Genomic DNA, 27,944 nt, shown 5'->3' on the forward strand with positions numbered 1-27,944 from the left:
GAGATCCTCACATGCCATCCCTCTGCAAGTTCTCTCTGAAGCCCCAACCCATGAGGGTGTCTATCTATCCTTTGTCTCCTTTGTTTCTTCTGCATTTTCCCATCGGTTTTTCTTCTCTTCGTGCTCCAGATTTTGTAATATTAGAAAAAATAACTGTTTTGGAAAAAGAACTTTCCTTAGATTGTGAGAGAACTGGGAGAAGTTGAGCAAACAAAGATAAAATCTCATCTTATTTTTCTCCTAGAACCTTTATTCTCATTTTCTCTCCACCTGGTTATCTGATTCTTTAACAGCACAACCTGGAAACCAGGATGAGATAGACTAAATGATTTTTGGGTACTTTTGGATGAATATTTGTATGTTAATACTTACTGAGTGAATCCAATGTCTGCAGCTCCTTCTGCTAAATTCTAAAAAAGAAACAAAGCAATTTATGTGAATAATCCCTACTCAAAAGGAATGTACAATCTCATGAGTCAGACTTGATAAAAATCACATGAAATAGATTTAAAGGAGGAAAACCAATAAACAGTGAAAATGACTACAGCTCTATACACACAAATACACTGAGAATTACCTGAATGTTCATTACACAGCATAAACAAAACTGTGGAGAAACCAGGGAAAGTTTTGTGGAAGAGGTAAACAATGAGTAAATGTTTAGAAGATGTAAAATACCATGTAACTAGGGACATTAATATAGAAATAGACTAGTGAACCTGTAATCCTAGCTACTCCGGAGGCTGAAGCAGGAGAATTGCTTGAACCTGGGAGGTGGAGGTTGTAGTGAGCCGAGATTGTGCCATTGCACTGCAGCCTGGGAGTTAAGAGCGAGACTCTGTCTAAAAAAAAAAAAAAAAAGAAAGAACAGAAAAGTAATGGCCAGGAGATCATGAGTATACTTACCTGCTGCAACAGAGAGTCTCAGCAGGCTGAAATACTTTTGTTTTTCCCCGCAAAGGGAATGCCACTCTCCATCCTCTGAGCTCCTGTATGACTTATTGGGTGATTTGACTGTTATTTATCACATTCTGCCTTGAGTTAGTTATACATGTTTTGATTTTCTTCATTAAATAGTAACTCCTAGAATACAGAGGTACTATCTACTCCTTTTCCTTCCCTTTTCTGTAGCACTTCACACAGAGTCTAGCAAATTATCATTGTTTAATAAAAACTTGCTGACTTAGAGTTAATGAGAAGCTAGTGAGTAGAAGGTGGGTAGGGGAGCAGAGAAGGACTGCATTGCTTCCACTAATGAGTTTAAGTTTGATATTGGAGATAACTGAAATTCAGACATATCAGTGATGTAATCAAAATGAGATTTTACAAAAAATCTTTCTGTTAATCCATGTATGAAGTAGAAGATAACAATTTCATCTTTTTATTTGTATAGGTATTGTCCCAGATGTTTAGGAAGAGATGTTCCATATGGATCGTACATAGTGTTGAACTGTAAGTTACTTTTAGTCATTGAAACTTTTGAATGAATACACTTAGCCTTCTTGAATTTTGCAAGCTGTTCAAGTTACTCTGAGAATCTTATGTGTGTGAATAAATCTCTTCATAATGTTTTTTCTTTCTTTCTGGCATTGCTGATTATAAATAGGAGTGATCTATGCTCTGGTTTGGCATGTTTTAAATAATGTGTATGCACATGGAAATTGAAAAAAACATCTGGAATTGGAATTCCAGATTTAAGCTTCAAAAAAGATTTTTAGGAAAGATTTATTCTAATTTAAAGAAATTTTTAAATTGAGAGAATTCAGAACTATTTTGTTAATGTCTACCCTCTCTTGGTCTTGAAATGTTTTAGAACAATTGCTGGTGCTATATGATTTAGGTACTTCTATTTACCTTCAATTCATAAAACCTTGTTCATGTGACTTTTTTGTTACTGGAATTTAACACAAATTTAAAAATGATGGAAATTACACAAATGATAGATGTTGATTGGTGATTTCAGTTAAGCTTTCAATTATTTTTCTCATATTGCTAACATACATTAGAATTTATGACCTAGATAGGATTTTAAAAAAAATCTTGTGTTTATTTTTATTATAAAGGTAATACATAATCAGTGTATGTATAGCTTCTGAATTTCTTTGGGTATATAATAAATGGAGTATATAGAACAGAAGTAAAGATTGCTTTTTGTGAAGGAAAACCAATATAATGTTTCAAGCATGAATTTACAATTATTTGGTGAGTTCATCTCATACCAAGAGGATAGGATTAAAATGCTACAACATGGTCTCTAAATGGGGCTCTCTCTACAGGCCCCAAACCTGAACTATTGAATGGTTTAGACATTTAATATAATGTAAAAACAGTTGGACAAACAAAGCAGTTTCTATTTTGTAAGTATAAATAAAGTCCCCCCCACCCCGCTGCGTCTCTTTGTTGGATTTAAAAAGAAAGGTATTTTTGCACAGACACAAAGCTAGAGATGTCATCTTTAGAAGATGGAGAGCGACTCTTCACTTTAATTTAAAAACAACGGGAAAAAGTGCAGCAGGAGACCTTAGAGGTAGCTAAGGGATCCAAGTACTTTGTTATTATAAAGGCTTCCAGAAATCAGATTTATATTCTCCAAACAAATGGGCATTAAAAAGGACTCAGCAAACTGTATACATGGTATTCTTTTCCTTGGCTACACAATTTTAGTTAGTATATTGCCTCTTTGGTTTAATTCCAATGGCACAGTTCATAGATTTAAGTTTTTTTTTTCTTTTGGAGGCTAAGCAAAATGATCATAAAATAAAAATCTTTGACAGTCTGTTCTATTATAAAATGTAACACCGCTTCTTAAAAAGAGAACACCTACCCCCAAAAGTTATACAAAAAGAAGGCAGCACCATAAAAAAAGCTAAGGATACTTCAAACAATAGTTTGAACCATATGACATTCCTCAGTAAATTTCAGTTACAGTAGAATGAATTATAGGACTTAGAGAAACCATCAGAGAAAACTGAATGAACAGTTTCAGAGACAGGGAAGATCTCCTGTCACAATTATGTGCTCATTGTGAGATGAAATTTCAGTTTGTTTATGAGAACTAGTTACTCCTTTCCCAGACTGGGCAGTAGCTATCTGAATGTTTCTGTATGAATGAAAACCTCATCGGCCAGGGAATAAAAATGGTAAGGACCTTTAGCAATGCCCTGTTATGTTTCTGAATTTTGTAGAACTGGCAGTCATCTGATAATGTTGAAAATATATAGCTCTCAAAGAAATAGGGCTGGATTCTCTGAATATGTTTTTCACAACAGATCCCTCTGGCAGTTTTATGATTTTGCACAGCTTGTAGAGAGAGACTGGACTAGCTGGATATTTCCTGGTTTCATTAGCATAGCCCAGCCCACTTCCAACACACGCCCAGAACTACCTCATTAACCATTGGGATTGCAGCCAAAAACATAAGACTACAGTGAATATAAGGGGAATTACTGGCGAGAGAGCTGTAGACCAACTTAACACTGAACCCATTACTTTTTCAAGACCAGAAAAAAATATTACATGAACAGGAACTACTTCTCCTTCAGATAAGAATTCAAGGTTTTAATCTACAGTTTTTAAATCTAGAATAATTAGCTGTATCATAAAAAGACAGCTGCATATATTGAAGTGCTTCTGTTAATCTCTCTCTCTCTTTTTCATTTACTTATTTTCTGGGCAGCTTTGACATTGTAAACCACAGACGAATTGGAGCTTGGCATTGAAAGGAGGTGTTCTGCAATGATTTTTTTTCTTGTTTAGAGAAGTTTACTTCTACAAGAAGAAATCTGAAAAATGACAGGAGCAAAGAGGAAAAAGAAAAGCATGCTTTGGAGCAAGATGCATACCCCCCAGTGTGAAGACATTATACAGTGGTGTAGAAGGCGACTGCCCATTTTGGATTGGGCACCACATTACAATCTGAAAGAAAACTTGCTTCCAGACACTGTGTCTGGGATAATGTTGGCAGTTCAACAGGTGACCCAAGGTAATGTATTGCATTTGAGTTTCCTGTATTATGCAGAATAGATGTCACTTTGCTTCCTTGGAATGATAGTATGACCTAGAATAAACAATTTAGCTAAATAAATGGATATTAGCTGTGGGGAAACAAGCATATTGGATATCTTTGGAGAAGAGTTTTCCTAATTGTCTTTTTTCCTCTGTATTTTGATAACTATTAAGCATTGAATAAACTTTTGAATGACATTACATTTTTTCACTGTTAAAATTCACACTGTTTTAGAGTGAAAGATTAGTAATTATGGGAGAATGAGTTTTTATAACATGATCTTATTGATATGGTTTCCTACTTTCACTGAATCAAGCTATAAAATACTCCTGGCTTGAACACAATCGTTTTGGAACCTAATTAGCAGCACACAATTACCTGTTGTAGCCTTGAGAGTTGCTATAAACAAGGAACAAAGCTTTCTGTACATAAAGGAGGCTCTTTGCCAAGACTGGTATTTGCAAAGAGAATCCTGTGTGTCCTGAGAGCTTATGTTTTACTGTGTATGCTGATTTACTTCTGTATTACATTACCTACTACATCTATTTCTCAGTAAGAAATTTAAACTGGTGAGAAGTCTGATTTTAACTTTCCCCAAAACAGACTAAATGATATTCTGGATTTAGATAGGTGTTTCTACTGGCGAAAGCTACCGACCTAGTGTGCATGCGTGTGTATTTGTTTGCCTTACAGATATATCCATTGCAGTTCTTGGCTAATTCAAATAATTTCTACCTGTAGCAAGGAAAGGAACTAATTTCTGAACCTTGAGAATTTAGAGCAGTTTCCTTGGCATAGACACTGCAGGCTTATATTTCCTTGCAGTTTCACTACCTCCTTGGCTTTAACTATTATTTACACTGTTAAATTATAAGCACTCTTTTAATTAAATTATTCTGTAGCTGGAACAAACTGGTTTGTGTATTTGTGTTTTTAGTATGATTAGGAACATCTGCACTAGTGACTTTAAGATCCATAATACTGTCATACTTTATGGGATTCCATTTTACTGAATAGTCTTATATTTTTAATGACCATTTTGCCAATAGAAATGCATAGTAATCTTTCAGAAAAATGCAAAGTAAATAACAGCTTTGGGCATTTTTGGACTTGCTTTTATTCAGTTTTAAATTCCAAATGAAACACTACCAATGTACTTTGAAAACTTAGGTGATGATTTTTTTTTAACCAGATAGTTTCAGCATGTTATAAATTTATTTTGCTTTAATTTAATGTAAAATGGAAGAGAATTATGTTTTTAATAATAATTTCACCTTTTTGCCTTTGGAAAATATCGAGTTAATAAGGCAATGTGAGGATAAGATAAAGTTATCTATGGTGTATCATTAGCGATATTATTTATGTATAAGTTTCAGTAGTTAATTATATGGCTTTTACTTGGGTATAGATTTTGAGGGATTTTGTTTTCTGAGTCATGTATTTCACTGGTTATGAAGGGACACATTGGCCAGCCCCAAGACTGATGAGAAGCACAACACATACTCAGCCCTTGTGTCTTGGGAAGTTATGAATCTGGCTGCTGATTCTCTTGGAAGGCTACCAGTGAATGGATAAGGCTACACTACAAAAACTTAAATGTTTTTGTTTGTGAAATTTAAGACTAATTATTTTTAAAATGCCTATTCTTTTAAAAACAATTTTCTCAAACTTTTTCATGCTCATCTACTATGTACAGAGAGTTAAAAAGTGAAATGCCATAAGCTACTATTTGTTGTAAGAGGCAATGCCCTAAACCCTTACATATATTATCTCCCCCTATCCTAACAGAATCCCAAGACACAGCAGTCTCCTCTCCATTTTCCACAGGAGAAAATGGAGGGTTAGAAGAGTTAGAAATTTTCCCTGGATGTCATACCTGATAAGTAGTGGAGTCAGGACTTGATTCCAAAGCCAACACTCTTAACATTTTCACTTTATAGTCTACACTGCCAAAATAACAAGACTAAATAATAAGACTTTTCATAACACCAATGTTATTAGTAATAGAAGACATTTCCTAGGAAAGGTGTGACTATCCTTCCCTTCAAGTTACTTTTGCATTCAGGTTTCATCCCTGCAGTTTTTAGGTTCAAAGGCAAAGTGACAAGAAAAATAACTAGAGTGGGATACAGAGTAAGGAAGGCATTTAGATATCATTACCTCTTGTTTGTCTGAATACAATATTGGCAATTATTATCAGCTCGATTTTCTAAGGAAAATTAGAAGAAATAGGAATAATTTTTGTTCTTGCATCATAACGCAAACAATAGGATCAAGCACCTTTTTTTAGCTTTACCCATTTTTGAAGCAGCTTTTCAGTTACTCAGCATAGCTGAATTATATAAAATTGTCCAATTTAATGTTTCTTGACCTACAAAGATAGAATGTTTATGTTTCAATCTAGTAGTTGTTTTTTGTTCTTCTTTCTCAAGGAGTACATTTAAATTAAGGATAACGGAAATTCATTTGAGTGTTTTCTATATGTCAAATACCAAGAAGCTGTTTTAAATTATTTTAATAAAGTAAATCTTTACTTTATTAAAGATTTCCTAATTGTTAAATATAGATGCTTTTCTATTATCAGTAGCATTTTCTGTGTTGACTACAGTCTTTCTGAAATCCCTTATTCTCTTGGTTTTTAGACACCACTCTTGTTTTTCTCCTGCTACCTGTCTGTCCTTCTCTTCTTATGATTCTCTGCAGATTTTTTGCCTCCCACCAAACATTGGTGTCCTGGAGATTCAAACCCTGGCCTTCTCTAAAAGCATAAAAGATGCTAATCACCCCCTCCATGCTAATGAAACTTTCTTCTCAACTTGAGATCTACATATTTATTTATTAATTTTTAAAAACCAGCCAGATTATCATTAAAATGTGATGTATACACTGCAAGACTACCTTTTCCAGCTTTCTTTGAGGTTAGGTGTTGTCCTGTGATTATATTTTGGCCAAGGGAAAATGAGCAGAAGTATACTTCTTCCAGTCCTAGCCCGTAAAAGTCACTTATGATCCTCACGTCCCCTATATGCTGGCAGGTATTAGTGCCCAAGGCAAACTTGGAAGCTATGTATTGGAGGTAACATTGACTCTATCAGCAGCCTTGGTTCCTGAGTGACCTTGGAGATCCACATATTTAAGTATGCTAACCTAGAATGTTCTAAATGTACTTCAAACGCTGTGTCTTCTAAAACAAACTGAATGAAACCTCCTTTTGAACCAGAACTATAATAATAACAACAGTAATTTTTAGGCACAGATGCAAGCAGTATTGTAAGAACACTTGACATATGTGCAAAACTGAAGCTGGGAGAGGACAAACAACTTGCCTAAAGTCACACAGCAAATGAGTGGAAGAGGTAGGATTTGAACTCAGGTAATCTGGCTCCTGAGACTATGCCCTCACCTTTATACTAGATTTCTTCTCTTAGAAAGTCCTGCACATCATTCTCAACTCTTTCCTCTCTTTTGCCACCCTGCCCACTAGCATACGATCAGCTGCCAGGTTCTTTTGTTTCTATCCCCTATCATTTTAACCAAGTAGTCTTGTTTCATGGGCCCTGCAGCCACTGTAATTCTGTCTGAACTATTGAAGTCATCATTTTGTGGGTCTTCATTCCTTACTCTGTCTCCGCCTGTAGGCCATATTCCATACTGCAGCCAGAATAATCACAAAAATCTGAATGCATCGATCCTGTTCAGAATTGTTTAATGAACCTATATTTTCTCTAGAGTAAAAGTCCATTTCTTCAGCATGTCCTATTAGATCCTTAATAATCTGGGCCTCTTGATATAAAGCTCTACTCAAAGAGATTTCTCCTCTAAGAATCCCTCCCAATCTCCTGGGAAGATGTTTTTTTCCCTCTTACTCCCTTTGTACTTTTTACATATCTCTTTGATAGGCCTTAACATATTGTATTATAATATCTTGCTACAACTCTTTCCACACTAGTCTGTAAGCTCTGGAAACAAGACAATGTCTTAATCTATATATTCTTACCAGCTTGTGTATTGCTTGGCACATAAATGTTTGTTGGAAGAATTAAAACATTCTAGAAGTCACCAATTGTTCCATTGCAGCATGCTATCACTCTAGAGAGGAAACTGAATTTAAACTAATTCTTATGTTTTATTATATAAATAAATGTAATAAAGATACTGATAGTAAAAAAAATACATTAAAATACAAGTAATTGATTTTTTCCAACTTCTCTTACTTTCTTGAAGTTACAAATTTGCAGGCCTCCTGACAAATCTGGTAAAAGATATATTTTCTTTGTCCCAATGTTAATTTTTTCTTCAGCCAACAGTAACAAATATGAATAGTTTATATAAAAGTCCAGATGCCCAGCTTCTCTTGAAAAATCTAGGGAGACATTGTCATGCAGGGCCCACATCTCCATGCGGCAAAATCTGCAGGCCCTTAAGAGAGGCTCCTCGCTTTTGCCACAATCCCCACAATTCACAGGTTCACTGCCACCCTTCCTGCTGGCATGCCCATTACCTACCTAGCTCTATGAATGGCTAAATTTGTTTCCCCTGCCAAGACACTTTCTAACATATTTTGTTGAAATGCCTCAAATTTGCCCTTGAATAAAACCTTTATAGGGAGATGACATAATATTAGCTTCTTCACCTAGAACCACAGAATCTTCAGGTCTGTGAACCTAGACTCATACGTTTCAATATACTTCACTTCTTTATAATCATATGCATTGTCTGTTACTGATTTTTACAATGTGTTCTGGGAAAGAGTCCAGCAGCTTTACTAGACTGCCAAAGGGGTGGTTACCCCTCTTCAGAGTAAATAGATATAATACAGACATGTATAAAATAACATGTAGATGTATTAATTTCAAAGAAAGAAAGATAAAAGAAACTTCAGATCCTTCTTTTACTAAGTTCAAATATTTCCTAGAAACCACTTGTATTTTTTAAAAATATTTTTAACATTTGGCAGTTCTCATTAGTAACATCAGGTAAGAGCCTTTATATTTAGTATCTGCCATGATGTTCTTTAACTGATATCTTGAAGACCTTCACTGTCAAATATGTTTTATAGATAAGCAAACATTTGTAGAGAATGTCATTGACTTAAAACATGTCACCAACATGGATGGCAAGCTAAGCAGTATAAGACTCTGGTTTCTAAAGCATTTAGTGCACATTACAGCCTGAATGACCCTTTGGGGGAAAGAGTTTCTCTGTTTCCAAAATGAAAACTCAAGCATTGAGACAGAGTGGAGACCTGAAATGCATGACTTGCCATATAAGAACCTAATCCACTGGGGTGGAATATGAGAATGTTTGGCCTTGCATTCAAAGGGCTCACCTAGACTTTTTCTTCCCAAACCAGGCAACTTTTAGCTGCCATAGGGTTGCCTGATGTTCAAACCACAAGGCTTTGGGCTGCAAACAAAAGATGGATGTTCCTTATAATTATGCAGAATGTGTGGCATTACTGGCACCAAAACTTGTGTGTGGAAGCTGAGCTTCATCGCACTCCTGAGGGCAGCTTAGTGACATGCAGAACAATAAGTGAAAATTCCTGAGGCATACTGCATTGCACAGATTAAAGACTTGTCTGGGAATGTTTCCCTGCATGGTCTCAGCTTTGGCGATACAGAATCCTAGCATTAGCCACATACCTCTAACTTAGCTCCCTTAACCACTGTTATCTTCCTGCTAGTAACTTTTCTCCAGGAGCAACGGCATCCAAATATTCCTAAATGAGTCTAAAGTATATTTTTCTTACCCCATGAAAATATAGAAGAGCTGTGACACATTCCTGTCTTTTTCTTCTTTATTTCCCCTCATCCAATGACCCAGTCCCTCACTATAGCTCCAAGCTTCATTCGGTACTTTTGACTCCCTTTTTATTTTTCTTTAATGCAAAACAATGATGGTTTAGATATTAAAGGACCCTGTATTTATTTATGCACTTAGTATAATGCTCCCTATAACATTTAGAGCTGTCCATATGGAAGAACCATGACCTTTAATTTTAGAGTGTTGAAAACATGGCAAGGTTTGCAACAAAATACATTGGCAGTGAGTGTCAGGATGAGATATGTGGTCTATCGTCTGTTTTTACCTGCTGTGAACCATCCCTGCTCTTTTCAGTAACTGTATCTCAGATTAGTTTGGGCGAACAACCCCTGTTCCATATATAGTACAAATGATTTAGGTGAGGTTCTATTCCTGGCACAGTGGATGGTGTGATCAGGCTGATCAGGGGACTGAATGCCTCTAGACCAGGATTCTCAAACTGGAGGCCTATTGGAACCACCTTGGGGATTAAAAGAATGCTAATACAAGGGTTCCATATCTAGCAATGAAACCAGATTTTCTGGAAATTGTGCGCAGGCATTGAGGCATTGTCTTTCTTCTATTCTTTTAAAAAAAAAGTTGCAGTTTCTAATGTGAAACAGGTGAGAGCAGGATCTAGCCATAGTTATTGGACCAGGTGAAGGTTTGTGGGCCAAGATGTGATAATTAGCACAGTTCCATACACCTGGCCAGTGACTGATTCAAGAATAAGGTCTGACCTCTAGGCATAAGGATATGAGTTTACTATACAAGGGGCCAGCTATTTATTATTAAAATGGTAATGGCAATCTAAATGACCTGAGTAGTCAGTCTGGGTCTCAGTACATGTATGAGACCTTTTAGGAAGCCAAAACTTCCTTCGTGCTGAAACTGATGACAGTATAGATAATGTGCCTCTACAGTTTCCCAGGACCTCCACAGCCTGAAAATGAAGCCAATCCAGCAAAATGCATAGCAGAGAGAAACCGAGTCCTGATGACAACTACTATAGCCCTGACTCTTCATTTGCATGTGCAAACACTTTTTTGCTTTGTTTATGTAGATTTAGGTTGGGTATCTTCTAGTCACCTTAATGACACATTTGAGTGCTATTATAGTGTAAATATGTTACATAAATTATTTTGAATATTATGAAACCCAGAAAGATTGATATTATTCTACTGAAGAGCATCTCATGAAAATATGAGCTCTGAACATTAGGTGAATTGGCCCACTTCTAGGACTGCTAAGATGGATTAAAACCTAAAACTGCCCTGCTCCATTCCTCCTTCTTCACTGGTATCTGTTGCCCAGCTTGCTTCTAGCATGACAGACATAGCCTGGGTGGGACCGGGGCTGACTCTGAGCCTCTCTTCACATCTACCCCTCAGGCTGCCCCTTCCCATGATGACATATCACCTGCCTTGATAAAATAAAACCCTGGATTTCCCACCAGAAGAGAGCTTTGCTGGTGAGAAGCAATACAATGAGCTATTGCTCTTTCCCCTGAGGTTCTCCCACTGCCCCCTGCTACATAGAGTGGCTTAGGAGAGAGGGAGGGGAGACATGCTTTAATACTGGCCTGAGCATCCATGAATAATAGATTTTACCATGTAGCAGAGGCAACATATAGATGAAACATTTGAATGAAATTTTACTAAAGGCTAGAGAGCAATGAAAAGGGAAAATAACCAGGCTTACTGCTGTCCACTTGGTTTGATCCCTCTTGTCTCAGCTCTGTTTCCTCTATCAGGACAGATGCCATCTCTAACACTTACCACCCCCCAGCTCAGAGCACTACTGTGGACATTTAACCTCTCCCATTCTGAGTCCAAGAGGAAGGACTGCTTTGGGCTCTCCTAACCATTTTAACATTGGAGATATCTGCACAAAGGCAAGACTTGACTCCTATTCATAGCCATGAGCCTCAGACAGCATAGTTTCTTCTCATTTAACACCATTTCTCAAAATAAAAAAATTTAAAAAATACATTTTTTCCCCTTCATTCTTTGTGCTTGACTGTCTTTTCCTTCTGTAGTTTGTTTTTCATGAGCTAATCCATTTTATTTTTTATTTTAGGTTTGGAGGTACATGTGAAGTTTTGTTCCATAGATAAACACGTGTCATGGGGGTTTGTTGTACATATTACATCACCCAGTGTATTAGTCCATTCTCATGCTGCTATGAAGAAATACCTGAGACTGGGTAATTTATTTAGAAAAGAGGTTTGACTCAACAGTTCCACATGGCTGGGAGGCCTCAGGAAACTTACAATCATGGCGGAAGGTGCCTCTTCACAGGGTGGCAAGAGAGAGAACGAGTGCAAGCAGGGGAAATTCCAGACACCTATAAAACCATAAGATCTCATGAGACTCATTCATTATCATGAGAACAGCATGGGGGAAACTGCCCCCGTGATTCAATTACCTCCACTTGGTCTCCACTCCACGTGGGGATTATGGGCATTACAATTAAGGTGAGATTTTGGGGGGTCACAAAGCCAAGCTATATCACCCAGGTATTAAGCTAATCCATTTTCATGGCTTTACTTGCCACTGTTCTATTGGTTAATTGTAGGAATATATTTCCATCTTAACTCTTCCTTCCTAGCTCTAGATATAAATCGCCAGCTGCCTATTGGGCACAATCTCAATGTCTCCCAGGGACAAATTTTATAACTGAACACATCATTTTTCCTACCAAAAGTAGTCCTTATCCTCCATTCTTTCTTATAATGCAAGTCACCCCCCCATCTACACAGTTGTTCATGCCAGAAACCTGGGAGTGATCCTTCTTCCCCTGTCCCCTCAGCAACTATATTCAATTAACCAAGTTCTGTAAATTCTTCCCTCTTAATGTCTGTCTAATACACCTGATGCCCATTGTCCTCATGGCCACTTCCCTGATAATAGTAGATATAACCAACAATTGCTAAATGTTTAAAGTGTGCCATAAACTGTGCTAAGGGTTCATTGTCTATTATATCAATTAATCTTCATAACAACCCTAAGAGTTTGATACTGTTGTCTGTATTTAACAGATGAAGGAAAGTAGATTAATTTACTAAGGTAATCTAGTTAGCATTAAGGCAGATCTTTCTGACTCCTGAGCCTGTGCTTCTACCTTAAGAGCCACCAAAATTTATCCTGCTAGTTAGGATGTCTCTCACATACAGTGTTGTCCCTCTGTTCTCTATCTTAAACTGCAACAAAACTAAATTTTGAGTTAGGTAGTGGAAACCTTGTTCTTAAAATTCCTTCAGCAACACTGCAAATACCTTTTTACCTGCTCGTTCACTCTGTGTTGTTCCCTTGCTTCACATGTTCTCCTTGGCCTCTCTCACTTTCCTTACTGTCTTTTTTCTCATCCCTTTCTATTTCTAGCTCCTTCCTGAAACTCCAAATACTACCCCTGGGACTGAAACCACAGGTGTGCATTGATTGGCTTCTACAGCATTGGGAATCAATGTTTAAATACCAGAAGACTTAATTTTAAAATGGAAGGCTTTCCCTCCTTTCATTCAAATATAGTCATCTAACCACACAGGTTCCATATTCCCAAATGGCAACAATAGGCTGAAGTTGACTTTTGCCTGCACCCTTTATATGGACATGGACTTTCTAATTTGCCATACCCTTCCACACTCCCGTTCTTTTGTACACCATCACTACTTAACACCTGCTGTTTTATTCTGCTCAGCTCTAGAACAGATGTTCTCAAACTCAGCTCAAGGACAACATGACTGGCCAAAGTCATCAAAGCATTTAGAATAACAAGGTATTTAATATAAAAGTAAACAACACCTAGAAGGCAGTTATGGCTATAAATTGCCAACTTGCCTCTCATTGTACAGGATTAGACTTCTGAAAATGCTTTTCAAGGCCCTTCAATATCTGAATCTCACCTTTCCAGCCACACCTTTTTTATGTTCCCTTCAGCATCATATGCTCTGCCTATATTGGACTGCACTTAGTATTCTAAAGGATCATGCTTCTTTGCCTCAGGACATTTGCACATGGTATTTCCTCTAAAATGAATAATATTCCCCTGCCTTGTCCCTTTCACCTGATTATAAGCTACCATATTTCAGGAATGGGTTTAGTTCAGTAATTCTCAACCATGGCTACATATTAGAGTCTCTTGTGGCACTGAAAAGAATACTCATGTCCAATCTCCACCCTAGATTAATTAAATCAGAATCTCTGGATAATTTAGGGCAAATAATTTTATGTTCTGTGCCTTGGCTTACTCAACTAATGAAAAAATAAATAAAAATGAGCAGCCAGGGTTGAGAACTATAGGCTTTCAGAAAGCACTGTTGATACCTCTATTTTGTTTTTCCATGGTACTTATATCCTTAACTAACTTTATAGCATTTATTTTTGATTCATATTTGATTGAGCACTGTATTAGTCCATTTTAACACTGCTGTAAAGAAATACCTGAGACTGGGTAATTTATAAAGGAAAGAGGTTTAATTGACTCACAGTTCCATATGGCTGGGGAGGCCTCAGAAAACTTATAGTCATGGCAGAAGGTAAAACAAGCACCTTCTTCACAAGGCAGCAGGAAAGAGAAGAGAGCAGGGGAAACTGCTATTTATAAAACCATCATATCTTGTGAGAACTCACTCACTATCACGAGAACATCATGGGACAAACCACCACCGTGATCTAATCACCTCCCACCATATCCCTCCCTTGACACATGGCGATTATGGAGATTACAATTCGAGATGAGATTTAGGTAGGGACACAGAGCTAAACCATATCAATTGCCTAAGCCATACATTCCTTGAGGGCAGAGATTATTTACAGTCTAGGAAGACCAATCACCTTGGCTTTAGCACTGAAAGTTCTGAGTTGCAGGAAACCCTTTCAGCTTCTATCCCCAGTATTTGGCACAGTGTAAGTACTGAAATATTTGTTGACAGTGAACAATCATAATTGAGATAGATGGATGGGGTTTTCCTAGGCCCATGCTCCTTCTGGTGGCTCCTCTCTTCATTGGAACTTTGTCTCTTTCTGTTTCTATTATTTAAGCTCTTAGGTCTGTTGGACTTGGGGTTTCTTGATCATAGGGATTCTTTGTGTTCATGCTTGTGAGACCTCACCTGTGTAGCAAGTCACAGGAGGAAGGTATGATGTGATTGGCCTCAACCTCTCTAATGATTAGAAATACTGACCTTGGAGTAATAATGGTTGTCTGTGGACCAAAAGAATGTGTTTTTATAGAAATTTGTTTTCACACAATTATAGTTGTTGAATATATGTAAATTTACCCCGGAAGATTCACTTGTAATAACACTTAACCCTAATCCCGCTGATATTATAAACTAGACAGCTGGTTATACTGTGGTTTGCTAATAACTATTCTAAGACCACCACAAACCAGCTACCACAGGGAAATAACTTTCATCATTGCCCACACAATTTGGGTTGGATTTTTTATGTGTAATTCTTGGAAGTGCTTACCCCCACCTAATTATTTTGTTTTTAAGAATACTAATCCATCTTGCTAGGATTCTTTATTCATTTCTATTCAAAAAATATTTGAAAGAATACAGCCTTTTGCTATGTTCTTGGAAAGCGATAGAGGAGTATAAGACAACAATCCAGCCCACAAGGGGCTTATTATTTTTTCCGTCTTCAGAAATGCGTACAAAATTATATGAGAATATGATTTTGTTATTTTAACCTTGAATATATCATTCTGGTGTGGGTATTTACGGGTGGGAACATTTTCTTAATGAAAGTTTGTAGAGTATTGGTTTCAGCCACTTTTTGCCTTGAGTAGATTGTATGACCCAGGGAGTTGCCAAAGAATTCTGTGTTTTTATTTTGGAACATGAAGATTAGTACAATCCCATCTATATAACATAACATGAAATGACGATTTGGTGGTAAAAACTGGATCAACAAACTGGCAGTCTTAAAAAGCTATCAAGGTTTGATTCGCTACAGATCTATATTATATGATGTAGAATTTTAAGAAATCAGGTTCTGCTAATCACTCCTTCCCTGGAAAGGATCTCAAGGGAACTGTACACACAGGTAACATCTAGGGAAGGGCAACCATTGTCCCACTTAATCAGCTGAGTTAGTGTGCAAAGCATAGCTCTAGCAAAACTGGAGTGGAACAAAGCAGTTTCGACCTGATATCCAAGAGGAGTTTCTTTCTTTCTTTTAAAGCTAAGGTTTGGATGCACTTGTGGGGAAAAGAAAGGGAAACTTAGAGCTTACCTTGAGGCAGACCCCAGTCCTTTTATTAGCCAGTAGCATGGATTAGGAAATAGTAGAAGAGAGTAAAACATACCATCGGACATGAACTCCTCCTACCAGGAAATGTATCCTCTTCAGAGTGTTCAACTTTGACCCTTCCACTTAGCAGCACTCCTCTTGGAGGAGGTGGTAGACAGAAGAGGTATGAGAATTTCTGCTCTACAGCTTGAGCTGAGGTTGTGGCACTGTGCCTGGAGATGGCTGGATAGAATCAAGACATTGCCAAAGGTAGGATTTAGGTCCGGTTTGGGGATTTTAGCTAAGACATATAAACTCAGCCTGGTGAGGGTAAAGTTTAGCACTTGAATGTCAACCAGTAGGACTGGTTGACACAAAAAGTAAAACTGGGGAATCAAGTATCTGACGCTTAGGCAAAATGGAGAAACTAGTCAAGATTAGAACCTGGGGCCAAAGTTCTGGGTAGAAAGGAGTCTGAATTACAGTCTAGGAAGCCAACAGCAATGATAGATCTGTGTTTTCTAATTTTCTACCCAGCGTCTGAGCAGTCTTCAGATTTTGGTGGGTAAACCTGAGCCCATGGAAGACAGTGAGAAGATGCACCTGGCTGACAAGAGAAGTAAGGGAAGAAGGCATCAGCCAGTATCATGGAAGGTCATGTGCTGGTGTCCCCCGTCCTCGCATTAGAATATCAGGTTGGCCTCTTGGCCTCTTGTGGACTACTGTAGGCCCACAAGAATAGGAGTTATTTGACTTTTTTTTTTTCTCCTGAATATGGAGGGTCAAGTGATTACCACAATCTCAGCTTTTTATGCTCTTTAGTTTTGCAGAGGGAGTTTTATTGATATTGACTTTAAGAATTACTTCATTATTAAAAATTTATGGACTATAAAATGTTTAATATTTTGATAATGCACTCATAAATCTTGAAGGTTGTGGAATAAAGTGCTTAATTTCATAAATATTTTAACAATTGTTAATACAAAACCAATATTTCAGCATTTAATAAGTAAACAAACCATTATTTAGGATAATTCTAAATAATTGTTAATAATGTAACCATGTACCACTATGCATAAATCTTACCTTGTGTGCTGTGAATCTCTTTAACTTACAAACATTATCTGTATTAAAACCAATTCTATCTCAAGTTTTTTCAATTGCAACAAAGTGATCGATAGTAATTTTAGGACTACAATTTTACAGAAGGGAAATTGGCTCTGAAAGGTAATTCTCTGGTCCCAATTAGATTCATAATATATGCATCTCAGCTAAAAGTTATTTCAGTTCTGCAAGTCTCTGAAGTAAAAACTGAACTATAAAGGGACAACCATCAGGCAGATATGGATGATATTGGAAGGCAGATATTGCCTTCCAATATGTTATTTTACTTGGTCTTGCAGCGCGAAGCCCAATGCATCTGGCACTAACTAGCTGTCCTCTGGACCAGCCCTAGAGGTAGTAACATTTAGGAAAGCAGAGCAACATGGATTTGGATCTCAATTTCATCTCTTTTTGGCTGAGACCTTATACAAGTTATTTAACCTCTCTGAGCTTCAGTCTTCTACTGTTAAAAAAAATGGAATGATAATCCCTATCAATATGATTCTTTTATTCAACTAATATTTATTGAACAACTTCTTTGTGCTAATCACTTAACCAGTTACAAGAAATCAAGTGATAAATGATAAATCTGTTATAATGGTTTTTTTTTGTACTCATCATTTTTGCTGCTATTTATGACCATGCTGCCTTGACTTCATAGCCTTGGTTCTTTATATTAATCATAGATACAAGCACTTGCAACATTGTATCATTTAATTTAAAAAACTGAATAGAGGATTTCAGTTTACCTCTTATTTTAAAAGAAAATCCTTCTTGACTGAAAGCAACTATAAGTGCAAATTTCTCCCTTTACTATGGCATTTAAATCTTGAGGATGCCATCTTAAAAGGATGATAATTATATCCAAACCTATACAAATGCTGACATTTATTTAACTCTTTCTTTGTGCCTTCCCTGTGTTGGGCCATAAGCTCCCTTTCTTCTGAGCTTTGCCTGGAGTATTCTTTTAGTTCCCTTCTTTCCTTCCTATCACCTTTGCAAGGTTCCTCCTGTAAGACTTAAACAACACTACCCTAATCCTTCTGAAATGGGTGAAGTCTCTTATGTGATCCTGTAACTTCCAATACTTCTTTCTTTCTAAAAACTTCACATGTAAATATTTATTTACTCTGGGTTTTTCCTGTTAAACTCTGAGATCTGTAGGTGCAGGGATAATATCGTGTCTACTTCATTTATCACTTAATTTCTTGTAACTGGTTAAGTGATTAGCACAAAGGAGTTGTTCAATAAATATTAGTTGAATAAAAGAATCATATTGATAGGGATTATCATTCCATTTTTTTTTAACAGTAGAAGACTGAAGTTCAGAGAGGTTAAATAACTTGTATAAGGTCTCAGCCAAAAAGAGATGAAATTGAGATCCAAATCCATGTTGCACAGATGTATCCCTGGATAGACGATGGCCCTGCCAGCCTGACACTTCAAAACAAAATAGGAACTTCATGGGAACCTGCAGAATAGAAGCTAGGGAAAAAGAATAAACCCAGAAAATCAAAATGCTACTCAATCCACTCCTTATACCTGAGCCTCCTGGAAGGTCACCACACTAGATTTGCCTCCAATGTCTCCCCAGTCCTCCCCATGATGTTGTTTCTATTGTTGATAGCTCTGTATTACAGGTCACTTAACCTCCCAGACTAGCCCACTCTTGGATTCAGACACTTCCAAATTGCTTCTTTAAGAGTGTTTACTTTCATGGTTTCCCAAACCTCATTAAGTACTGTATATCTGTTCAGGAGGTTACTTGCCAAAAATTTTTTTTTTGTTTATAATTGACACATAATTGTACATGTTTATGCAGTATAGTGTGATGTTTTAATATATATAAACATTGAATAATGATCAAATCAATGTAGTTATCATGTCTATCACTTCAGATCTTCATCATTTCTTTGTGATAATAACTTTCAGAATCTTCTTTTCTAGCTAACTTGAAATATACAATACATTTTATTAACTGCATGCTACTATGTAATTGAACACCAAAATTTATTCTCCTATCTAACTGTAACTTTGTGCCCATTGACTAATTTCTCCCCACTCCCTCTCTCCCATCCCCTTCACAGCCTCTACTAACCACTATTTTACTCTCTACTTCTATGAGATAAACCTTTTTAGATTCCGCATGTAAGTGAGATTATGTGGTATTTGTCTTTCTGTGTCTGGCTTATTTTACTTAATGTAATGTCCTCCAGGTTCATCCATGTTTGTACAAATGACAGGATTTTATTATATTTTTATAGCTGAATAGAATTCCATGGTTTATACTGCAGTTTCTTTATTCATTTTTCTGTTGATAAATACTTAGATTGATTTCATCTCTTGGCTATTGTGGATAGTGCTACAATAAACATGGGAATGCAGATCTCTCTTCAACATACTGCTTTCAATTCCTTTGGATATATACCCAGTAGTGGAATTGGTGGATCATATGGTAGTTCTATTTTTAATTTTCTGAGGAAGCTCCATACAGTTTTCCATAATGGCTATGCTAATTTACTTTCCCACCAACAGTATATAAGAATTTCCCTCTTTCTGCATCCCCACTAGCATTTGTTATTGATTTATTTTCTGTCATTTTGATGATAGACATTCTAATTCAGGTGAGGTGCATCATTATGGTTTTGATTTACATTTCCCTGAAAATTGTTGAGTTGAGCATTTTGTCATATAGCTGCTGGCCATTTGTATGTCTTTGAAAAAATGTTTATTTAGGCTTTTTGCCTATTTCTTGATTGGATTATTTGGATTTTCTTTGTGGGGTGTGTGTGTGAGTGCCTTTCTAGTTTTTTTGGTTTTTGCTATTGAGTTGTTTGAGTTCCTTTTATATTCCGAATATTAACTTCTAGTTAGATGCATACTTTGCAAATTCTCCCATTCTGTAGGTTGTCTCTTCACTCTGTTGGTTGTTTCCTTTGCTATGCAGAAGCTTTTTAGTTTGATATAATCCCATTAATCTATTTTTGCTTTTGTTGCCTGTGCTTTTGAGATCCTATCCAAAAAATCCTTGCTCAGACCAATGTCCTGAAGCATTTTATTTATGATTTTTTTTAGTGGTTACATAATTTTGGGTATTATATTTAAGTCATTAATTCATTTTGAGTTGATTTTTGTATATCATGTTGTTTTGGTTAGTATGGCTCTGTAGTATATTTTGAAGTTAGGTAGTGTGATGCCTCCAGCTTTGTTCTTTTTGCTCAAGATTGCTTTGGCTATTCAAGGTCTTTTATTATTCCATACACATTTTAGGCTTTTTTTTTCTATTTATGTGAAGAATGTCATTGATATTTTGATAGGGATTACATTTAATCTGTAGATTTCTTTGGATAGTGTGGACATTTTAATGATATTAATTATTCCAATTTACGAACATGGGATGCCTTTTATTTTGGTCTTCTTCAATTTATTTAATCTATGTTCAATAGTTTTTATTGTAGAGATCTTTCCTATCCTTGGTTATATTTATTCCTAGGTATTTTATTTTATTTTTGTAGCCATTGTAAATGAGATTGCTTTCTTGAATTCTTTTTTGTATAATTCATTTGTAGCATATAAAATGCTTTTGATTTTTTTGATTGATGTATATTGATTTTGTATCCTGAAACTTCCCTGAATTTATTTATTAGTTCTAATAATTTTGTGGTGGAGACTTTAGGATTTTCTAGATATATGATCATGTCATGTGCAAATAGGGGCAATTTGACTCCCTCCTTTCCAATTTGAATGCCCTTTATTTCTTTCTCTTGCCTCATTGCTCTAGCTAGGACTATCAGTACTGTGTTGAATAAAAGTGAAAATGGGCATCCTTGTCTTGTTCCAGATTTTTGAGGAAAAGTTTTCAACTTTTGCCCATTCAGTATGATGTTAGTTGTGGGCCTGTGATATATGGCCTTTATTGTGTTGAGGTATATTTCTTCCATACCTAAATTGTTGAGAGTTTTTATCATGAAGCGATATTGAATTTTATCAAATACTTTTTCTGCATCTATTGAAATGATCATATGGATATTTTTCTTGATTCTCTTAATGTGATGTATTATGTCTACTGGTTGGTGTATCCTCAACCTTCCTTGCATCCCTGGGATGAATCCTAACTGATCATGGTGAATGATTTTTCTTTTTTTAGTGTGTTGTTGAATTCAGTTTACTAATATTTTGTTGAGGATTTTTCGTACTTAACTCTGTTAGGCATATTGCCATTCCCCCCCCTCTTTTTGTTGTTGTTGTTGTGTCTTTATCTTATTTTGGTCTCAGGGTAATGCTAGCCTCATAGAATGAGTTTGGCAGTATTCTCTCCTCTTCAACTGTTTTGGAAGACTTTGAGAAGAATTGACATTAATTTTTCTTTAAATGTTTGATAGAATTCAGCAGTGAAGCCATCAGATTCTTGGCTTTTCTTTGATGAGAAGAGTCTTTATTATTGCTTTAATTCCATTATTAATTATTGGTCTGTTCAGGTTTTCTATTTCTTCATGATTCAATCTTGGTAGGTCCTATGTGTTCGAACATTTATCCATTTCTTCCAGATTTCCCAATTCATTGGTCAATAGTTGTTCACAACAGTCTTTTATGACCTTTTGTATTTCTGTGGTATCAACTGTAATATCTCGTTTTTAATATCTGATTTTATTTGAGTTGTTTCTCTTTTCTGCTTGGTTAGTCTAGCTAAAGGTTTGTTAATTTTGTCTGTCTTTAAGAAATGCCCAACACTTTGTTTTCTTGATCTTTCACATTTAAAAAAATCTATTTTTTAAAAACATTTCTGTTCTGATCTTTGTTATTTCCTTTTACTAATTAGTGGGTTAGCTGTTTTTCTAGTTTGTTGAGGTATAGCATTAGGCTGTTTACTAGAGATCTTTTTACTTCCTGAATGTAGGGATTTATTGCTATAAACTTCTCTCTTAGAACAGCTTTTGCTGTATCCTACAGGTTTTGGTATGTTGTGCTTCCATTTTCGTTTGTGTCAAGGAATTTTTAATTACCTTTTAAATTTCTTCATTGATGCATTATTATTCAGGAGAATGTTGTTTAATTTCCATTTATTTCTACAGTTTCCAATATTCCTTCTGACACTGACTTCTATTTTTATTTCATTTAGGTCAGAAAAGATACTTGATATGATTTCATTTTTAAAATTTTATGAAGACTTGTTTTCTGAACTAATATATGGTCTTTCCTGGAGAATGTTCCATTTTCTGTTGAGAAGATCTGTCCATTGCTAAAAGTGAGGTGTTAAAGTCCCCTACTATTACTGTATTGCAACTGATCTCTCCATTTAGATATATTAATATTTGATTTATATATTTGGGTGCTCCAGTATTGGGTGTATATATATTTGAAACGGTTATATCCTCTTGGTATATTGACCCATTTATCATTGTATAATGTCCTTATTTGTCTTTTTTAAACCATTCTTGACATAATGCCCATTTTATTTAAAATAAGTATAGCTGCTCCTTCTTGGTTTTGGTTTCCATTTGTATAGAATCTTTTTCTATCTCTTCACTTTCAGTCTATGTGTGCCTTTAGAGATGAAGTGGGTTTTTTGTAGGCAGGATATAGTTGGACCTTATTTTATTTTAATTCATTCAGCCATATTCAAAGTGTCACTGATAGTGACACACTGTCTGTGTGTCTTTTCATTGAATAATTTAATCCATTTGCATTTAATGTTATTATTGATAGGTAAGGATTTACTACTGTCATTTTGTTTCTTGTTTCTGGTTGTTTTGTAGTTTCTTTTTTCCCTTTTTCCTCTCTTACTGTCTTCATTTGTGGTTAAGTGACTTTCTCTAGTAATATGTTCTGCTTCTGTGCTATTTATTTTTAGTGTATCCATTATAGATTTTTTTTGTGGTTATTATGAGGCTTACAAAAATTTTTATAGTTGTAACAGGCTATTTTAAACTGATACCAACTTAATCTTGATCACAAAACAAACAAAAAAACTAACAAAAACAAACTTTGTACTTTTATACCAATTCCTCCCATTTTGACTTTTTGATGTTTCAACTTACATATTTTATGTTGCCCATTTCTTAACCCATTGTTGTAGTCATTATTGTCTTTAATAGTTTTGTTTTTTAGTTTTCATACTAAAGATATAAGTGGTTTATACACCACAATTACAGTATTAGAGTATTCTAAAATTTTTTGTATGCTCAGTTTTACCAGTGAGTTTTATACTTTTTGATTTTTTTTGTTACATGTCAGCATACTTTTCTTGTAGCTTAAAGAACTTTCTTTAGCATTTTATGCAAGGCAGGTTTGGTACTGATGAATTTCCTCAGATCTTGTTTATGTGGTAGTCTTGATCTCTCCTTCACATTTGAAGGTTACCTTCGCTTAGTACATATATTGGTGTGGTATTCTTGGACATAGTATTCTTGGATAACAGTTTTTTTTTGTTTTGTTTTGTTTTCCCTTAGAACTTTGAATATACCATTCTACTGTCTCCTGCCTTGTAGGGTTTCTGCTAATAAATCTTTTGAAAGCCAGATTGAGACTCTGTTCAATGTGATATATTTCTTTTGCTGCTGCTTTGAATATTCTTTATTTGTCTTTGGTTTTTGCTAATTTGACCATAATTCGTCTTGGGAATTTTCTCTTTGGGTTGAATTTTATTGGTTACTTCCAAGGTTCATGTTCCTGGATGCTGCCATCTTTCTCCTGATTTGAGAAATTTTCAGCCATTAATTTCTTAAATATGCCTTCCAGTCCTTTTTCTCTCTTTTTTAAGTGTTCCTAGTAAGTGGAGATTAGTTCACTTAATGGTGTCCCATTTTTCTTTTTCTCTTTTGATTGGGTAATTTCATATGTTCTGTGTTTGAGCTCACTTAGTCTTTCCTCTGTTTCATCAAATCTACTGTGGAAGCTTTGTACTGGGATTTTCAGCTTAGTTATTGTATGTTTTATTTCAAGGATTTCTCTTTTTTTAATTGTTTATATTTATTTGCCAAATTTCTCATTTTCTTCCTGGATTGTTTTCTAAATTTAATTTTTTATACTTTTTTTGTGATTTTCTAAATTTTCAAAAAAGTATTATTCTGAATTCTTTGTCAGCCATTTCATAGATTGTCAATTCTTCTTGGTCCATTATTGGAGCTCTGTTGGTTTCTTTTTGTGGTCTCATATTTCCATGAGTTTTCGCAATCCCTGTGTCTTTACATTGATTCCTGCACTTTTGAGAAGATAACCACTTCTTCCAGCTTTTGGAGGTACTCTTTGGTGGTACTAGACCTTTACTACTTAATATTGGAACTTAATCTCAGGCCTGATATTCCTTTCCATTCTGGGGAGAACTTGTAGTAAGCACCAGAACTTAAATGCTGCACCCAAACTAAATCACTGCTTGCTATTGTTTCCTGGTCTGGGGAAAATTTACTGTGATCATTGGAACTTAAACACTGCACTAGAACCAAAACACAGAGCTGCAGTGCTTTCCAGGCCTGGTAAAGACTTAAAGGAGCACCAGCACTTAATTGCCAAGGTTTTAGTTGTTTCCAGGAGAGGGGACAGCTCCACTGGAGCACCAGAGATTTGTGATAAATCCAGCCAGGGTTTCAGGCCTCAGGTGGTTATTTTTTAAAGCTCTCAATGAACACATACTCTTGCCACCCACCAATCTCTGGCAGCCATTGACCGTATGAAATAGGTAAACTGAATACTTCAGATGTCTCTCTAAGGGATATCTCTTACAGAGGAAGTTACTAGGAACATTCTGAGAAATTCAAATTTCTATGAATTGAGTTCTTTTCCTTGGTCAAATAAATTGTTCTTTTCGCTAGTTTTTAGGACTTTTACCCTTAAGATCCCCCTGAATTTGCCAGCATCATCTTAACTTGGTAGTACATTAAAGTAGGACTGTATTACTGGTTATCCAAGAGGTTTCTAAAGTACCAAGGATCTTGGTAAGGTTTCTGCTAACCAGCACCACTGTCTGTAAGTGCCATCAAGAAGAAAATCTGATAATGGCTCTTCTCTGTCAAGATCTGAACCACTCAATTCTGCTGTAGTCATAAGGACTGGTTCCCCTGTCCACTATAACTAAGGTATTATAATTTATCTTGCTTTATACTACTAGCTTTACCTGTTCTTGCATGTGTACTTCTCGTCTTTAAGATAATGCCCAAATATTATTTTCTCACTGCAGCCTAGCCCAACCATTCCATTTCACATTTCCTCCCTTCCATGCTCTCCAAACTTTCCTTATGTCTTTTATTCTGCTCTGATTTTTCTTTTTTATGGCACTAAATAATTTATATATTTTATGTCAATTATTTATTGTTGTATGCTGCATATTCTCTTGTATACACCATGAAAGCAGGGATTGTAGCCTATTTTTTAAAAAGATTTATCCTAAGTGGCTAGAGCAGTGCTGGAAAATAGTAGATAATTCTACTAATGCTTGTTAAATGAAGAAATATTATTTTAGCTGCTTCTTACTAAGCTCAGACAACTTGGAGACCACCATTTTCTTACATACTTTCTTCATCCGAACGCAAAGTTAGAGATAAAGAACCGAAGTATGTGGGGAGGAAAATTCTTGTCCTCTGCTGCTTCCAGGCTCGGGGGTGGTCTAGAGAAATCTTTTTTTTTTTGAGACGGAGTCTCGCTCTGTCGCCCAGGCTGGAGTGCAGTGGTGCGATTTCGGCTCACTGGAAGCTCCGCCTCCCGGGTTCACCCCGTTCTCCTTCCTCAGCCTCCCGAGTAGCTGGGACTACAGGCGCACGCCGCCACGCCCGGCTAATTTTTTGTATTTTTAGTAGAGACGGGGTTTCACTGTGTTAGCCAGGATGGTCTCGATCTCCTGACCTTGTGATCCGCCTGCCTCGGCCTCTCAAAGTGTTGGGATTACAGGCGTGAGCCGCAGCGCCCGGCCGAGAAATCTTACAGAAAGTTAGTCCTTCACAAAAACACTGAAACATGCCAGGGGATAATTCCTGTTTACCTTTACCTAGTTATGGGTGTTCATGGGGAAAGAGTGTCAGGATCTACAAGAAGTTTTTGTGCTTAGTACTTCCTAAAAAACTAGCCTTTAACACTGTTGTGTTGTTACTGGCCTCTGTAATGAATTTCTTAGTTTCATTCTATGTCTCGGGTTGTTCACAGTTCTCTTGATGATGACTGCTTGGCGTTGCTTACCCTTTCATCTACCTGATAGTCAGGACCCTCCTTTTGTCTTTGATCCTTTGCTTCTCTCCTCATATTATCTGTTACTTTAGGTGAATATATAATTTTCAGAATCCTTTCTGTGTTCACCTGGGCTTCATGGAAGAGACCCTGGTACTTTGCTTGATATACAATAGTTTACTGATAAATGGAAGTAATTCTTAGTATAATATTCCTTAATAATAGATGTTTGCAATCTAAATGGACCCCTGGACACAAAAGCAACCAATTAAAATCATTTTGGTAGATACTGCAAATGAAGAACATATAGCATGAACTAACATCATTAAAAGCATGATCAACTCTTCCTGGAATGGGGATGAAGTTGTTAGTCAGCAAAAGTTTTAAGAGAAAATTATGTTTTTACCTAATCTTGAAGGCTACATAAAAGTTTACTAGATACCACTGACGAAGGGCACTATAGACAAAGGAAAAACGTATGCAATGACAAGAAGAATGAAAGTTTGTTTAAATACTTTCTAATAATATAATTTGGTGAGAATTGAAACTGGAGAATTTAACATAGTCTAGGTCATAAAAGGCTTGTATGACACAGAAAAAGAGTTTGGGTTGATTTTAGAAGGCGATGGAGAGCCATTGGTGGATCTTATGGAGGGCTATGGAGGGACATGTGTTTTACAATAATTTCTGTGGCAGCAGCTTACATTACATGCTTGGAAGAGGCAAGAGGCTACTTAGGAGAGACTGGATAGGAGAAATTATCTCTGGAAAATAAAGCATTGCTATCTGAACAGACAAAGGCAGAAATAGTGGCAGTAGGAATAGAAAAGAGGGAAAAATTCCATCCATATTAAGTGGAATAGATAAGTTTAGATCAGTGTTTTGTGTCATATAAGGGTAAAAAAAAAGAGACTATTTTGATGACTTCCAGGTTTCTTAATTGGGTGACTGGATGGGTGGTGATGCCATTTTCTGAGATAGAGCATAAATAAACAAAACAACCAGTGTTTGTTTTTGTTTTGTTTCTAATGTATTGTTTTGTTGTTATGGAGGGGTTGGTGGTGAGAGGGACCAAAATAAACAATTTCCATCTTGTATTTGTTATGTAAGTGCCTACAGGACCTCTTGTTATCCATTTGGGTCTAGGCCTTAGAAAGGATATCATAAAGATGTATATATTGTGGTCATGGTATGGGATTGGATCAGATAATTAATGGATAGTTTGTAGAATAGAAAGAGAAATGAGGATGGAAGCAACCTTGGGAATGCTGACATTTAAGAGTGGTGAGAGCTAGAAGAGCGAGGTGAGAAGATATGGTCTATGAATATCAGGGTGCTCTGGGAGCCAAGTGCTGAAATAGTTTAAACAAAGGCATTGACAGGGCCAAATGTAGCAAACTTAAAATGTATATATGAGACATACAGTTCTCAGGACAGAAAAAATTAATGATTAGAAACTCAGAGTGAAATTTAATAAGAATATAACACTGAAAAATATGCTTAGTGACAAAATCAGATACAACCAAATAACTTAGTGACTTTTCAGGAAGGTAGGCAACTTGGAAAGGCCATTCATTTGTGAAAGTTTGTTCATCCTTCAACCCCCACTTCAAGTCTTATCTTCCGATAACACTTTT

At 36.1% G+C, this 27,944-nt stretch overlaps 1 protein-coding gene across 2 annotated transcripts in view; it reads left to right on the plus strand.

Moving 5' to 3' along the window:
• Nucleotides 1-3,438: 3,438 nt before the first annotated feature.
• SLC26A7 (solute carrier family 26 member 7) overlaps nucleotides 3,439-27,944 on the plus strand; it is a 152,955-nt gene continuing 128,449 nt past the window's right edge. Inside the window, exons 1-2 of one of the 2 annotated variants that reach the window (XM_054499128.2) lie at nucleotides 3,439-3,555; nucleotides 3,677-3,982. In XM_054499128.2, coding sequence (XP_054355103.2) covers nucleotides 3,790-3,982 — 193 coding nt within the window. In that variant the 5' untranslated portion in view covers nucleotides 3,439-3,555; nucleotides 3,677-3,789. The remainder of the gene's footprint in view (nucleotides 3,556-3,676; nucleotides 3,983-27,944) is intronic. The other variant, XM_054499127.2, reaches the window with a different exon arrangement.

The sequence above is a fragment of the Pongo pygmaeus genome, chromosome 7 (genome assembly GCF_028885625.2).
Source record: "Pongo pygmaeus isolate AG05252 chromosome 7, NHGRI_mPonPyg2-v2.0_pri, whole genome shotgun sequence".
NCBI lineage: Eukaryota > Metazoa > Chordata > Mammalia > Primates > Hominidae > Pongo > Pongo pygmaeus.